Below are 16,601 nucleotides of genomic sequence, written 5' to 3'. Positions count from 1 at the left end.
CTTACGTTTTCCACGTTTTCCCCAAGGTGTCTACAGCATTGTGACGTATTTGTAGGAATATCATTGGAAGATTGACCATAAGAGACTACATCTACCAGGTGGTCGCTTGGTGTCCTCCGTTGCAATTATTGCGTAATCTCCAGCTGCAGTATTTTTCCGTTTGCTTCTGATGAGAAGCCAACTGCCACCACTGAAAGATTATCGAATAGATATGTGAAAAACACCTTGAGGATGGATTCTAAACAACGTTTGCCATGTTTCTGTCGATATCATGGAGCTCATTTGGAAAAAAGTTTGGCGTTGTAAGTGACTGCATTTTCCGGTCTTTTTCTTAGCCAAACGTGATGAACAAAACGGAGCTATTTCGTCTACACAAATAATATTTTTGGAAAAAATGAACATTTGCTATCTAACTAAGAGTCTCGTCATTGAAAACATCCGAAGTTCTTCAAAGGTAAATGATTTTATTTGAATGCTTTTCTTGTTTTTGTGAAAATGTTGCCTGCTGAATGCTAGGCTTAATGCTATGCTAGGCTATCAATACTCTTACACAAATGCTTGTGTAGCTTTCGTTGAAAAGCACATTTTGAAAATCTGAGATGACAGTGTTGTTAACAAAAGGCTTGTGTTTGAATATATTTATTTCATTTCATTTGCGATTTTCATGAATAGGAAACCTTGCGTTATGGTAATGAGCTTGAGGCTATGATTACGCTCCCGGATACGGGATTGCTCGACGCTAGAGGTTAAACCTATCCCAAACCTTAACCCTTACCATAACCATTCAGAGTTAATCCCTAAACGTAATATTAAACACACATTTGACTTTTGGAACAACTTTGAAACTTGATGTTTAAGAAACATAGATGAATGTCTAATGCTGATGTAAGACTGAGAGCTAGTTGTAGAAACGGTCGCCCTCCTGGGCTTTTCACGCAGTGTCTAGGATTTACCGAGAATGGTGCCACAAACAAAAAACATCTAGTCAGCGGCAGTCCTGTGGGGGAAAGCAGCTCATTGATGAGGGAGGTCAAAGGAAAATGGCAAAAATCATGCCAGCTATCAGGAGGGCCACAAACAGACAAATAATGGCGCAGTACAACAGTGATGTGTTGACCAGCATCTCGGAACGCACAACTCGTTGATCCATGTCACAGATGGGCTATTTCAGCAGACGAACACACCACTCCTATCAGCAAAAAACAAGAATAAGTGGCTCCAGTGGGCCCCCGATCACAAACACTGGGCAATTGAGGAGTGGAAAAACATCACCAGGAACATCACAGCGAACTCAGTTACTTGAGTAGCCTGCTCAGTCCCCAGACATTAGCCTAATAGAGCATCTTTGGTATGAGATAGAATTGGCTGTTGGCAGCATGAATGTCCCATCGTCCAATCCGCAGCAACTGCGTGATACCATTGCGTCAGCTGTGGAATGTTTCCGACACCTTGTAGAATGTCCCGAAGAAGTCAGGTTGTTCTGGAGTCAAATGGATGTCGGACCCGGTACTAGATGGGTGTGCCTAACAAACTGACCAGTGAGTGTATATACAGTGCATTCGAAAGTACTCAGACCCCTTGACCTTTTCCACATTTTGTTACGTTAAAGCCTTATTCTAAAATGGATGTAATATTTTTTTCCTTATCAGTCGACACACAATACCCCATAATGACAAAGTGAAAAGAGGTTTTTAGAAATGTTTGCACATTTATAGAAATATTGAAAACCCTAGATGCAGTTGCACCCCTAGCTCCCTGGTATACAGAAAATACCCGAGCTCTGAAGCAAGCTTCCAGAAAATTGGAACGGAAATGGCGCCACACCAAACTGGAAGTCTTCCGACTAGCTTGGAAAGACAGTACCGTGCAGTATCGAAGAGCCCTTACTGCTACTCGATCATCCTATTTTTCCAACTTAATTGAGGAAAATAAGAACAATCCGAAATTCCTTTTTTGATACTGTCGCAAAGCTAACTAAAAAACAGCATTCCCCAAGAGAGGATGGCTTTCACATCAGTAGTAATACATTCATGAACTTATTTGAGGAAAATATGATTGTTAGAAAGCAAATTACGGAATCCTCTTTAAATCTGTGTATTCCTTCAAAGCTCAGTTGTCCTGAGTCTGCACAACTCTGCCAGGACCTAGGATCAAGAGAGACACTCAAGTGTTTTAGTACTCTATCTATTGACACAATGGTGAAAATAATCATGGCCTCTTAACCTTCAAGCTGCATACTGGACCCTATTCCAACTAAACTACTGAAAGAGCTGCTTGCTGTGCTTGGCCCTCATATGATGAACATAATAAACGGCTCTCTATCCACCGGATGTGTACCAAACTCATTAAAAGTGGCAGTAATAAAGCCTTTCTTGAAAAAGCCAAACCTTGACCCAGAAAATATAAAAAACTATCGGCCTATATCGAATCTTCCATTCCTCTCAAATTTTTTTGAAAAGGCTGTTGCGCAGCAACTCACTGCCTTCCTGAAGACAAACAATGTATACGAAATGCTTCAGTCTGGTTTTAGACCCCATCATAGCACTGAGACTGCACTTGTGAAGGTGGTAAATTACCATTTAATGGCATCAGACCGAGGCTTTGCATCTGTCCTCGTGCTCCTAAACCTTAGTGCTGCTTTTGATACCATCGATCACCACATTCTTTTGGAGAGATTGGAAACCCAAATTGGTCTACAGGGACAAGTTCTGGCCCGGTTTAGATCTTATCTGTCGGAAAGATATCAGCTTGTCTTTGTGAATGGTTTGTCCTCTGACAAATCAACTGTAAATTTCGGTATTCCTCAAGGTTCCGTTTTAGGACCACTATTGTTTTCACTATATATTTTCCCTCTTGGGGATGCAATTCGAAAACACAATGTTAACTTTCACTGCTTTGCAGATGACACACAGCTGTACATTTCAATTGCCCTCGCTAGAAGCCAGTGTTTCAGACATAAGGAAGTGGATGGCTGCAAACTTTCTACTTTTAAACTCGGACAAAACAGAGATATGTTCTAGGTCCCAAGAAACAAAGAGATTTTCTGTTGAATCTGACAAGTAATCTTAATGGTTGTACAGTCGTCTCAAATAAAACTGTGAAGGACCTCGGCGTTACTCTGGACCCTGATCTCTCTTTTGACGAACATATCAAGACTGTTTCAAGGACAGCTTTTTTCCATCTACGTAACACTGCAAAAATCAGAAACTTTCTGTACAAAAATTATGCAGCAAAATTAATCCATGCTCTTGTTACTTCTAGGTTAGACTGCTGCAATGCTCTACTTTCCGGCTACCCGGATAAAGCACTAAATAAACTTCAGTTAGTGCTAAATACGGCTGCTAGAATCCTGACTAGATCCAAAATATTTGATCATATTACTCCAGTGCTAGCCTCCCTACACTGGCTTCCTGTCAAGGCAAAGGCTGATTTCAAGGTTTTACTGCTAACCTACAAAGCATTACATGGGCTTGCTCCTACCTATCTCTCTGATTTGGTCCTGCCGTACATATCTACACGTACGCTACGGTCATAAAACGCAGGCCTCCTAATGGTCCCTAGAATTTCTAAGCAAACAGCTGGAGGCAGGGCTTTCTCCTATAGAGCTCCATTTTTATGGAATGGTCTGCCTACCCATGTGAGAGGCGCAAACTTGGTCTCAACCTTTAAGTCTTTACTGAAGACTCATCTCTTCAGTGGGTCATATGATTGAGTGTAGTCTGGCTCAAGAGTGTGAAGGTGAATGGAAAGGCTCTGGAGCAACGAACCGCCCTTGCTGTCTCTGCCTGGCCGGTTCCCCTCCCTCCACTGGGATTATCTGCCTCTAACCCTATTACAGGGGCTGAGTCACTGGCTTAATGGTGCTCTTTCATGCCGTCCCTAGGAGGGGTGCGTCACTTGAGTGGGTTGAGTCACTGATGTGATCTTCCTGTCTGGGTTGGTGCCCCCCCTTGGGTTGTGCCGTGGTGGAGATCTTTGTGGGCTATACTCAGCCTTGTCTCAGGATGGTAAGTTGGTGGTTGAAGATATCCCTCTAGTGGTGTGGGGGCTGTGCTTTGGAAAAGTGGGTGGGGTTATATCCTTCCTGTTTGGCCCTGTCCGGGGGTATCATCGGATGGGGCCACAGTGTCTCCTGACCCCTCCTGTCTCAGCCTCCAGTATTTATGCTGCAGTAGTTTATGTGTCGGGGGGCTAGGGTCAGTTTGTTAGGGTCAGTTTGTTATATCTGGAGTACTTATCCTGTCTTATCCAGTGTCCTATGTGAATTGAAGTATGCTCTCTCTAATTCTCTCTTTCTATCTCTCAGAGGACCTGAGCCCTAGGACCATGCCTCAGGACTACCTGGCATGATGACTCCTTGCTGTCCCCAGTCCACCTGGTCGTGCTGCTGCTCCAGTTTCAACTGTTCTACCTGTGATAATTATTATTTGACCATGCTGGTCATTTATCAACATTTGAACATCTTGGCCATGTTCTGTTATAATCTCCACCCGGCACCGCCAGAAGAGGACTGGCCACCCCTCATAGCCTGGTTCTGTAATGGTTTTCTTGAGGTGAAGTAGAGGCGGACCAAAACTCAGCATGGTTGTTATTCATGGTTCTTTAATGAAGAAACTACACATGAACAAACTAACAAAACAATAAACGTGAGAAAACCTAAGCAGCCTATCTGGTGAGAACAAACACAAAGACAGGAACAATCACCCACAAAACACTCAAAGAATATGGCTGCCTAAATATGGTTCCCAATCAGAGACAACGATAAACACCTGCCTCTGATTGAGAACCACTCCAGACAGCCATAGACTATGCTAGATACCCCCACTAAGCCACAAACCCAATACCTAACAAAACCCCAAGACAAAACACACCACATAAAAAACCCATGTCACACCCTGGCCTGACCAAAATAGTAAAGATAACACAAAATACTAAGACCAGGACGTGACAGGTTCCTCTCTAGGTTTCTTCCTAGGTTTTGGCCTTTCTAGGGAGTTTTTCCTAGCCACCGTGCTTCTGCACCTGCATTGCTTGCTGTTTGGGGTTTTAGGCTGGGTTTCTGTACAGCACTTTGAGATATCAGCTGATGTACGAAGGGCTATATAAATACATTTCATTTGATTTTGATTTGAAAACAAAAATACCTTATTTAGATAAGTATTAAGTATTAAGACCCTTTGCTATGAGACTCGAAATTGAGCTCAGGTGCATCATGTTTCCATTGATCATCATTGAGATGTTTCTACAACTTAATTGGTATATTCAGTTGATTGGACATTCAGTTGAAGGTCCCATAGTTGACAGTGCATGTCAGAGCAAAAACCAAGCAGGATCGTGTAAAGGCACGGATCTGGGGAAGGGTACCAAAAAATGTCTGCAGCATTGAAGGTCCCCAATAACCTAATGGCCTCCAACATTCTTAAATAGAAGACATTTGGAACTACCAAGACTCCTCCTAGAGCTGGCCTCCCGGCCAAACTGAGCCATCGGGGGAGAAGGGCCTTGGTCAGGGAGGTGACCAAGAACCCGATTGTCACTCTAACAGAGCTCCAGAGTTCCTCTGTGGAGATGGGAAAACCTTCCAGAAGGACAACTATATCTGCAGCACTCCACCGATCAGGCCTTTATGGTAGAGTGGCCAGACGGAAGCCACTCCTCAGTAAAATGCACATGACAGCCCACTTGGAGTTTGCCAAAAGGCACCTGTAGTACTCTCAGACAATGAAAAACAAGATTCTCTGGTCTGATATATCCAAGATGGAACTCTTTGGCCTGAATGCCAAGCGTCACATCTGGAGGAAACCTGGCACCATCCCTCCGGTGAAGCATGGTGGTGGCAGCATCATGCTGAGGGGATGTTTGTCAGTGGCAGGGACTGGGAGACTAGTCAGGATCGAGGGAAAGATGAACAGAGCAAAGTACAGAGAGATCCTTGATGAAAACCTGCTCCAGAGCACTCAGGACCTCAGACTGGGGCGAAGGTGCACCTTTCAACAGGACAACTGCCCTAAGCACACAGCCAAGACAATGCAGGACTGGCTTCGGAACAAGTCTCTGAATGTCCTTGAGTGGCCCAGCCAGAGCCTGGACTTGAACCCAATTAAACATCTCTGGAGAGACCTGAAAATAGCTGTGCAGCATCACTCCCCGTCCAACCTGACAGAGCTTGAGAGGATCTGGAGAGAAGAATGAGAGAAACTCCCCAAATACAGATGTGCCAAGCTTGTAGCGTCATACCCAAGAAGACTCAAGACTGTAATCTCTGCCAAAGGTGCTTCAATAAAGTACTGAGTAAAGGGTCTGAACACTTATGTAAATGTAATATTTCAGATTTCTTTTTTTTTTTTATCTAAAAATCTGTTTTGCTTTGTCATAATTGGTTATTGGGGGAGAAAAACAATGTAACACATTTTAGAATAAGGCTGTAACGTAACAAATTGTGGAAAAAGTCAAGGGGTCTGAATAATTTCCAAATGCACTGTACATGAGCACAAGCACACACACGTACACGCACATTTTATCCCCACAAACACCTCCCCCACTACTTACCCTGTCAATAGAGTGGTTCAGTATAGGGGAACGTGGCTCTAGTTGTCATCCTGTCCTAGCTAATAAAAAGGGTGGTTTGTATGTTAAGTGAAGTCCATGCCTCCCTATAGACCCTATGTCTACAACCGTAGGAATACAGTATGTCTTGGGTGTGAGTGAATGTGTGAGTGAGTGAGAGTGTGAGTGACTGCGTGTTTGTGTGTGTGTGTGTCTTCGGTCAGACTTACCCTGATAAGACACCCAGGACCAGGTTGAGCATGAAGAAGGATCCGATGATGATGAGGGGGATGAAGTAGAGCCAGTTCCAGGTGTTCCCCGAGGCATCATTGGCCTGCACACACACGTACACACACGCACACATTCAGAGAGAGAAAGAGAAACAAAGCCATATAAGTAAAAGCAAGGTTTATCAGGTGTCCTCAAATGTTTGCAGTTGGTCAACGTACAATATCTGCTTGACGGATTTACTATACTTGTGACTGTCGTTGTGGACTTGGATTAGTTTCAGGCTAATTTGTGTAACAGCTCTTGGTAGCGGTCTTGCTAATTTGTGGGAGTGTTGTATTGTAGGGGGTGTTTTCTTCACCTCTGCCAGGCAATCACCAATCAGTGCTGGGAGGTGTGTTTGGAGATTTTCTCTTATTATTATTTACCTATTTATTTTCAATGACAGCCTAGGAACAGTGAGTTAACTTCCTTGAACAGGGGCAGAATGACAGATTTTTACCTTGCCAGCTCAGTGACTCGATCCTGCAACCTTTCGGTTACTAGTCCAAAGCTCTAACCACTAACCTACCAGCCCCTCTTCGCCTCCTCTCTCGCCTGTCCAGAGCTTGTCCACTCAAGCTTAACATTGTTGTCATCTATCGTCCACCAGGTGCCCTTGGAGAGTTCCTCAATAAGCTTGACACCTTGATGAGCTCATTTCCTGATGATGGCTCACCACTCGTACTGGACGACTTTAACCTCCCAACGCATGACTTCAATTCATTTCTTTCCATCTCTTTCTTTTCACTCCTGTCCTCTTATGACCTCCTTCTTTTCCAGTCACAAGGCAGGCAATACGTTTAACCTCATCTTGACCAGAGGCTGTTCTACTAAGCTCACTGCAACACCCCCCATGCCTCTGATCAATACTTTGTTTCCTTTTCTCTCCATCTCTCCTCAAACCCTCCCCACTCAGCCCCTACCCAGATTGGTATGCGCTGCCAGAATCTTCGCTCTCTCTCTCCCGCTACTCTGTCCTCTTCGGTCCTATCCTCTCTTCTATTTGGTAAATCCTTCTCCCTCCTCTCTCCTGACTCTGCCATTTCGACCCTACTCTCCTCCCTTTCTGTATCCTTTGACTCTCATTTTTCCCTTTCCGGCCCGACCTTCGCTTCCCACTCGGTAGCTGAGTGACTCACTGCATGTTAACATAACAGGGCTGCGGGCAGCTGAGATGAAATGAGGAAACAGAAACTTCTGGAGGACCTATCATCCATCCACTCCCTCCTCTCTACCTTCTCTTCCTCTCTATCCACTGCTAAAGCTGCTTTCTATCACGCTAAATTTTAAGCTTCCGCTTCCAACCCAACCCTGGGAAACTCCTCTCTACTTTTTCTTCTCTGCCTAATCCTCCAGCCCCTCCCTGTCTGCGGACGACTTTGTCAACCACTTTAAAAAAAGGTTGACGACATCTGCTTGTCATTCACTCAGACTACAGAATCCACTGGTCCAACTACCCTACGCCTTGACCTCTTTCAATCTCCAGATGAAATCTTGCGACGAACTGCTCACTTGACCCCATCCCCTCCTCCCTTCTCCAGACCATCTCTGGAGACCTTCTCCCATTCCTCATATCCCTCATCAACTCATCCTTGACAACTGTCTTCCCTGACCCTCAGGCTGCAAGAAGGCCAGAGTTGCTCCCCTCCACAAAAAAAAAATATATCAATCGACCCCTCTGATATCAAAAACATCTTTCTTTTCTTTCCAAAACACTGTGCTGTCTCTGACCAACTCTCTCAATACATCTCTCAGAAGGATTTTCTTGACCCTAACCAGACAGGCTTCAAGACAGCCTACTAAACTGAGACCGCTCTCATCTGTGTCACAGAGGCTCTCCCCTCTGCCAAAGTTGACTCTCTCTCCTCTGTTCTCATTCTCTTAGATCGATCTGCAGCCTTCGACACCATGACACGTCAGATCCTCCTCTCCACCCTCTGGGGGTTGGGCGTCTCAGGCTCTGCACACTCCTGGATTGCATCCTGCCTGACAGGTCGCTCCTAAACAGGTGGCGTGGAGAAGATCTGTGTCTTCACCACATACTCTCATGTTTCATGTGGACCCCAGGAAGTGTAGTTGATGCTTTTGCAGTGGCTAATTGGGATCCTAATAAATACCAATAACATACCCCACCGCTAGCACTGACTTTGCGGATAAATACTTTCTTGGGGGAAAATGTACTTGACACAATTGTGATGTCGCAACCTATTTTAAGATTAATGCTGTAATTGTAAATCGCTCTGGATAAGAGCGTCTGCTAAATGACTGAAATGCATGCCTATCTTGTCTGTCGGTCTGTCTCACTGTCTGTCTCCTCTGTCTGTCTGCCTGAGAAAGCAGCTGTTTAATTCGGACCCATTCACAATCTAGCAAGGCACTAATCTTTCTAGCGTCACTGAACTCACAGGTATGTACTGGTACAACACGATACAGTAGATCACTTGACTCTAATCCAACTAGGCATGCTGTAGTGTTACACACGTATTTCATTCCATGTTGACTTACATTTATGTGTCTGCAAGAACCTGGAATTTGAACCACCCATGAGCTCTCCGTGAAATGGTAACTTTTTACATTAAGGTCGCTTAGTGAACCATTATAAACCGTTTGTATAGAGTTTACTTACCATGTATTAATCATTGTTCCTACCTTTGTAAATGTCAATAATCCATCTCTAAATAGTCATGTACGCATTTATGAATACTGTTGTAATGAAACTGCCTTTTTCATCAGCATGCTAGGTCAGCTAATGCTAAAGCAGCCCATTGGATTCCAACACTTTCCGGCAGCAACTCGCCCCAGTGATAGGCGTCGCATTTTCACAGAATCCAATGGGCTGTTTTAGCATCAGCTAGCTGAGCATGCTGACAAAAAAGGCAATTTAAGGACAATAGTGTTTATAATAGGGACCTTAATATAATTAGTTACCCATGAAATAACTGCATCATAATTCTCTGTGCACATCCCAAATGACACCCCATTCCCTATATAAAAAGTAATCCCTAAAGTAGTACACTATATTGGGAATAGGGTGCCATTTGAGACAGCCTTAGATTGTGCATAGGCAGAGAATATCAGTATTGCAGTGGGTAACCTGCAGTATTGACATTGGCCTGAGATTCGTTTATAAAATCATTACTATCAATCACACCAGTTCAGGTGCCCTCTCTAACCTCCTAAAATATCCTGAATCAATCCTACTCTCCATAGTTGGCCATAGGGTGAGGACTCCATTGATTAGAAAAAATAATAATAACACCTATTGACCAACAGCTTGTACTGGCCAATTAAGGGAAGTTGGCAGCGGAAGAGGCTGGCTTAACAGAAATAATTAACAGCTCAGTCATTAACCCATAGGGACCTTGTTCGTAACCTGATCAGAACACATTCATGAATGCTAATGATCCATAGAGGCGCAGTAACACACACACACACACACACACACACACACACACACACACACACACACACACACACATTATGTCCTACCGTCTCCCTCAGCTGTCACTGTCTCAGCTCACACACAGGATAAATGGCCAGCATCAGCCTCTGTGTTTCGCCTTGCTTTAGCATCCATCAATCCCTTTGTCTCTCTATCGCTTTAACTTCTCTCTCACTCTGTCATTATCTCTCTAGCTTAGCTTTGTCTCTCCATCTCTCCGTCTTTCACTGTCTCATTTTCTCCCCCAGCCTCTCTGGGGACTGTAGATGTAGGAAAGTGAAAATTAGGTAAAAAGACACACTGTTACGGTAGCTTTGCAAATGCAATGTCAGCTGCAGAGGTAGAAAGCTTTCTTTCCCTGCATTTTCATCCAACCAGACCGAATTGAAGTGAGGATTCTGAATATTTTGAAACAATGAAGTCTGAAAATAATAATGCCTCCAGTCACCATTTTAGTCCAAATGGGCAATTTTTCGGCACTGCCTCACCAAGATTGTTCAAATTTTAACAGGCCACCTATCAAAGCAAGGTTAACAGGTTACCTATCAAAGCAAAACCAAGCATCTTTAGGGAGATACAAGGTTCTGTTGTGACTTTTTAATTTGCTACCGTTGTTTCTGTTCACACACAGAGCTGTTGTTGGAAGTCTCCTCGGTTGAGGTGAGACCAGGTAGAACTATCTCTCTAAGGCGCAGCCAGGTAATTCATCACCCTAAACTGCATGCTCACAACAAGAACACTCACAGTGGATAAAAGGCCATGTAGGAGGGTAAACACACGTTGTAGAACACAGTGTAGGGTGATGTTATCATTAGTGTCATAACACTGTACACAAAACCCTGATTCAGCAGTGGAATGGTTGACATATTAAAATGAACCTGTGGTGCTTCATGGCTGATATTTATACTGGGTGACATCTATACATGGCTGATACTATAACGACTCCTCTCTCCTCTCACATAAAATTGATTTGCATCGTACTTTGTGCATGTACAAAGAGGTAGATACTGTATATACAGTCACATCTGAAATGATCGGCAGCCTTGATAAAGATGAGTAAAAAATACTTTGTCAAATAAATACAAATACTGAGCTCAATTTTTTGGGGAAATTATCTTATTTTATAGTAGAAACTTGATATCATTCGGTCTGCGCTCATGGACTGCCCTCTTCAATTCAAACCACAGGTTTTCCGGAGACTGAGAAACATGGTGAAGCCCCAAAATTGCCCTCGCTAGAAGCATGTGTTTCAGACATAAGGAAGTGGATGGCTGCAAACTTTCTACTTTTAAACTCGGACAAAACAGAGATGCTTGTTCTAGGTCCCAAGAAACAAAGAGATCTTCTGTTGAATCTGACATTTAATCTTAATGGTTGTACAGTACTGAGCTCAATTTTTTGGGGAAATTATCTTATTTTATAGTAGAAACTTGATATCATTCGGTCTGCGCTCATGGACTGCCCTCTTCAATTCAAACCACAGGTTTTCCGGAGACTGAGAAACATGGTGAAGCCCCAAAATTGCCCTCGCTAGAAGCATGTGTTTCAGACATAAGGAAGTGGATGGCTGCAAACTTTCTACTTTTAAACTCGGACAAAACAGAGATGCTTGTTCTAGGTCCCAAGAAACAAAGAGATCTTCTGTTGAATCTGACATTTAATCTTAATGGTTGTACAGTCGTCTCAAATAAAACTGTGAAGGACCTCGGCGTTACACTGGACCCTGATCTCTCTTTTGACGAACATATCAAGACTGTTTCAAGGACAGCTTTTTTCCATCTACGTAACACTGCAAAAATCAGAAACTTTCTGTACAAAAATTATGCAGCAAAATTAATCCATGCTCTTGTTACTTCTAGGTTAGACTACTGCAATGCTCTACTTTCCGGCTACCCGGATAAAACACTAAATAAACTTCAGTTAGTGCTAAATACGGCTGATAGAATCCTAACTAGAACCAAAATATTTGATCATATTACTCCAGTGCTAGCCTCCCTACACTGGCTTCCTGTCAAGGCAAGGGCTGATGTCAAGGTTTTACTGCTAACCTACAAAGCATTACATGGGCTTGCTCCTACCTATCTCTCTGATTTGGTCCTGCCGTACATACCTACACGTACGCTACGGTCACAAGATGCAGGTCTCCTAATTGTCCCTAGAATTTCTAAGCAAACAGCTGGAGGCAGGGCTTTCTCCTGCCTACCCATGTGAGAGATGCAAACTCGGTCTCAACCTTTAAGTCTTTACTGAAGACTCATCTCTTCAGTGGGTCATATGATTGAGTGTAGTCTGGTCCAGGAGTGTGAAGGTGAACGGAAAGGCTCTGGAGCAACGAACCACCCTTGCTGTCTCTGCCTGGCCGGTTCCCCTCTTTCCACTGGGATTCTCTGCCTCTAACCCTATTACAGGGGCTGAGTCACTGGCTTACTAGGGCTCTTTCATACCGTCCTTAGGAGAGGTGCGTCACTTGAGTGGGTTGAGTCACTGACGTGATCTTCCTGTTTGGGTTGGCGCACACCCTTGGGTTGTGCCGTGGCGGAGATCTTTGTGGGCTATACTCGGCCTTGTCTCAGGATGGTAAGTTGGTGGTTGAAGATATCCCTCTAGTGGTGTGGGGGCTGTGCTTTGGCAAAGTGGGTGTGGTTATATCCTTCCTGTTTGGCCCTGTCTGGGAGTGTCATCGGATGGGGCCACAGTGTCTCCTGACCCCTCCTGTCTCAGCCTCCAGTATTTATGCTGCAGTAGTTTATGTGTCGGGGGGCTAGGGTCAGTTTGTTATATCTGGAGTACTTCTCCTGTCCTATCCGGTGTCCTGTGTGAATTTTAGTATGCTCTCCCTAATTCTCTCTTTCTCTCTTTTGTTTTCTCTCTCGGAGGACCTGAGCCCTAGGACCATGCCTCAGGACTACCTAACATGATGACTCCTTGCTGTCCCCAGTCCACCTGGCCGTGCTGCTGCTCCAGTTTCAACTGTTCTGCCTGTGATTATTGTTATTTGACCATGCTGGTCATTTATGAACATTTGAACATCTTTTCCATATTCTGTTATAATCTCCACCCGGCACAGCCAGAAGAGGACTGGCCACCCCACATAGCCTGGTTCCTCTCTGGGTTTCTTCCTAGGTTTTGGCCTTTCTAGGGAGTTTTTCCTAGCCACTGTGCTTCTACACCTGCATTACTTGCTGTTTGGGGTGTTAGGCTCGGTTTCTGTACAGGACTTTGAGATATCAGCTGATGTACGAAGGGCTATATAAATACATTTGATTTGATTTGATTTGAGATGGTCATTGCAAAATGTTTATTTTGTGGTTAATTAACAATTTAGTTGTGGATTTTGATGTGTTCTTGGGGTCATTATCTTGCTGGAAAATGCCCTTGCGTCCAAGTTTCAGCCTCCTGGCAGAGGGGACCAGGTTTTTGGCTAAAATGTTCTGGTACTTGGTAGAGTTCACAATGCTGTTGACCTTTACAAGGGCATCAGAACAAGTGGAAGAAAACAGCCCCATAACATCAAAGATCCACCACCACATTGATGTACATGATTTATCGGCCTCCTAAGCTCAACTCTGACTTCATTTCTGAACTATCTGAGCTACTAACACTCCTGAGCCCCTTGTGCCCTGCTATGCTGGCGCTTGGAGATTTCAACATGCAGTATATGTCGACTCCTCTGACTGCATTCTCTCTACTGGCCTGGCTGATATCCTGGACAACTTTGGACTCCAACAGCATGTGGACTTTTCCACCCACAACAAAGGCCATACACTGGACCTGGTCTGTACCTCAGGCGTGGATCTGGCAAAACTGGATGGAATGTGTCAGGGCTGTCTGAGCACAAACCCATCACCTTCAACCTAGATATTCCTCTACCCACTTGACACAAAACTGTAAACACAGCCCAGCTTACTGAATCTATCTCCAAACTGCCAGTTGGTGACGCTGTGGCTTAATAATACTCCATACTGGATTAAGTTGTTCCTTTGAAAACCTGTCTGGTGTCTTTCTCCAAATCTTCTCCCTGGTACACTGAGGACCTATGCTCTCCCAAAGCAACTGGACATCGTCTAGAAAACTTGGCTAACTGTACATGTTGAAGATGTATGAGCAACATCAGAAAGACAAAGACTATAAACAGGTCTTAAATGCAGATCAGACAACCTGTAACTCCCAACTGATTAGCAACGGCAGTGCTCATCCAATCTGTGAACAATTCTGCTACCTCAGCCTCCCCAGAAGAGTGCAATCAATACCTTTGTTTCTTCCAAAGCAAAATTGAAAACATCAATAACACCCTTTTGTCCTCTTCAGCCCCTGTAGTTGATATGCCTAGTCCTCCACTCCCTGAGTCATGGTTCGCCACCTTCACCACAGTCACTGCAGCTGATGTAACCAAGCTGGTTTGGACAATGAGGCCCACCACTTGTTAATTTGACCCAATCACCACCTTCCTTGTCAAGACCTGCTTACCTGCTCTGGAGCCTTTCTTCACAGAAATCATCAACAAGTCCCTCACCACTGGATGTGTCCCTCCTCAGGTCAAACTCGCTGCAGTCACACCAGTACTCAAAAAGCCTTGATCTGACCATGACAATCTCCAGAACTACAGGCCTATCTCCAACCTGCCCTTCCCGAGTAAGCTCCTTGAATGTCCTGTGTCTATAAAACTCCAACACCATCTGGCCAACCTACTAGAGCCCATCCAGTTGGGTTTCAGAACTAGACACAGCACAGAGACTGACCGGGTAAGGGTCACCAATGACCTCATGAATGCAAACTCTGGAACTGCCAGCATTCTCATACTGCTGGACATCAGTGCAGCATTTGACACGGTCATCCATGCCATTCTGCTGGACTGTATGAAGAAGCTCCTGGGCCTGTCAGACACTGTCCTGGACTGGTTCTTGTCCTATCTCACTGATCGCTCCCAGATTGTAGCCCCCGGACCTAGTAGGTCAGACACAGTGGTGGTCCACCAGGAGTCCCTCAAGGCACAGACCTAGGGCCACTACTATTTTGTATCTACATGCTTCCACTGGGAAACATCTCGAGGAAACATGGACTGGTCTTTCACCTTTATTCTGACGAAACTCAGCTATATGTCTCCACTGCCACTGCCACTGCCAATGCCATTGCACTCCTGGTCAGTTGCCTGCAGGACATCAAAGTGTGGATGCAGCTGAGTTTCCTGCAGTTAAACAACATCAGCAGCTACAGCCTCAATATTGATGGTGTCAAGGTCCAGTGAGGTTCGCAACCTGGATGTGATACTTGATAGTTAGCTCTCGTTTGAGGCCGACATCAAAAGTGTGACCAAAGTTTAATTGTTACATCTACAGAATTTGACCTTGCCTGCATCTGAGCGACTTATCTGAGCCTTTATCTCATCCCATTTGGACCAGTGGAGGCTCCTCAGAGGAGAAAGGGGAGGACGATCCTCCTCACTGAATTTCATAAAAGAGAGAGTCAATGTGCGGGGGCACCAGTTAGTTGAGGTAGTATGTACATGTAGATAAAGTTATTGAGGTGACTATGCATAGATGACAACAACAGAGAGTAGATCTGTGGATCTATTGGGGTGGTATGCAAATTGGAGTGGGTCTAGGGTTTCTGGGATAATGGTGTTGATGTGAGCCATGACCAGCCTTTCAAAGCACTTCATGGCTACAGACTTGAGTGTTACGGGTTGGTAGTCATTTAGGCAGGTTACCTTAGTGTTCTTGGGCACAGGCACTATGATGGTCTGCTTAAAACATGTTGGTATTACAGACTCAGACAGGGAGAGGTTGGTCAGCACATGCTTGCAGTACACGTCCTGGTAATCCGTCGGGACCTGCGGCCTTGTGAATGTTGACCTGTTTAAAGGTATTACTCACATGCGCTGCGAAGAGAGTGATCACACAGTCTTCCGGAACAGCTGGTGCTCTCATGCATGTTTCAGTGTTATTTACCTTGAAGCAAGCATAGAAGTAGTTTAGCTCGTCTGGTAGGCTCGTGTCACTGGGAAACTCTCGGCTGTGCTTCCCTTTGTAGTCTGTAATGGTTTGCAAGCCCTGCCATATCGGACGAGTGTCAGAGCCGGTGTAGGACGATTGGATCTTAGTCCTATATTGATGCTTGCCTGTTTGATGGTTCGGCGGATGGCATTGCGATATTTCTTATAAGCTTCCGGGTTAGAGTCTCGCTCCTTGAAAGCGGCAGCTCTAGCCTTTAGCTCAGTGCGGATGCTGCCTGTAATCCATGGCTTCTGGTTGGGGTATGTACGTATGGTCACTTTGGGAAGGACATCATCAATGCACTTATTGATGAAGCCAATGACTGATGTGGCGTACTCCTCAATGCCATC

The 16,601-nt window shown here is 44.7% G+C and overlaps 1 protein-coding gene across 1 annotated transcript in view; it reads right to left on the bottom strand.

The window, feature by feature from the left end:
• cacna1bb (calcium channel, voltage-dependent, N type, alpha 1B subunit, b) overlaps positions 1-16,601 on the bottom strand; it is a 214,265-nt gene that overhangs the window by 96,870 nt on the left and 100,794 nt on the right. Inside the window, exon 7 of the mRNA XM_036967489.1 lies at positions 6,777-6,880. Coding sequence (XP_036823384.1) covers positions 6,777-6,880 — 104 coding nt within the window. The remainder of the gene's footprint in view (positions 1-6,776; positions 6,881-16,601) is intronic.

This window comes from Oncorhynchus mykiss, chromosome Y (assembly GCF_013265735.2).
Source record: "Oncorhynchus mykiss isolate Arlee chromosome Y, USDA_OmykA_1.1, whole genome shotgun sequence".
NCBI lineage: Eukaryota > Metazoa > Chordata > Actinopteri > Salmoniformes > Salmonidae > Oncorhynchus > Oncorhynchus mykiss.
The sequence above is the reverse complement of the archived record's forward strand: the minus strand, read 5'-3'. Positions and strand labels throughout refer to the sequence as shown.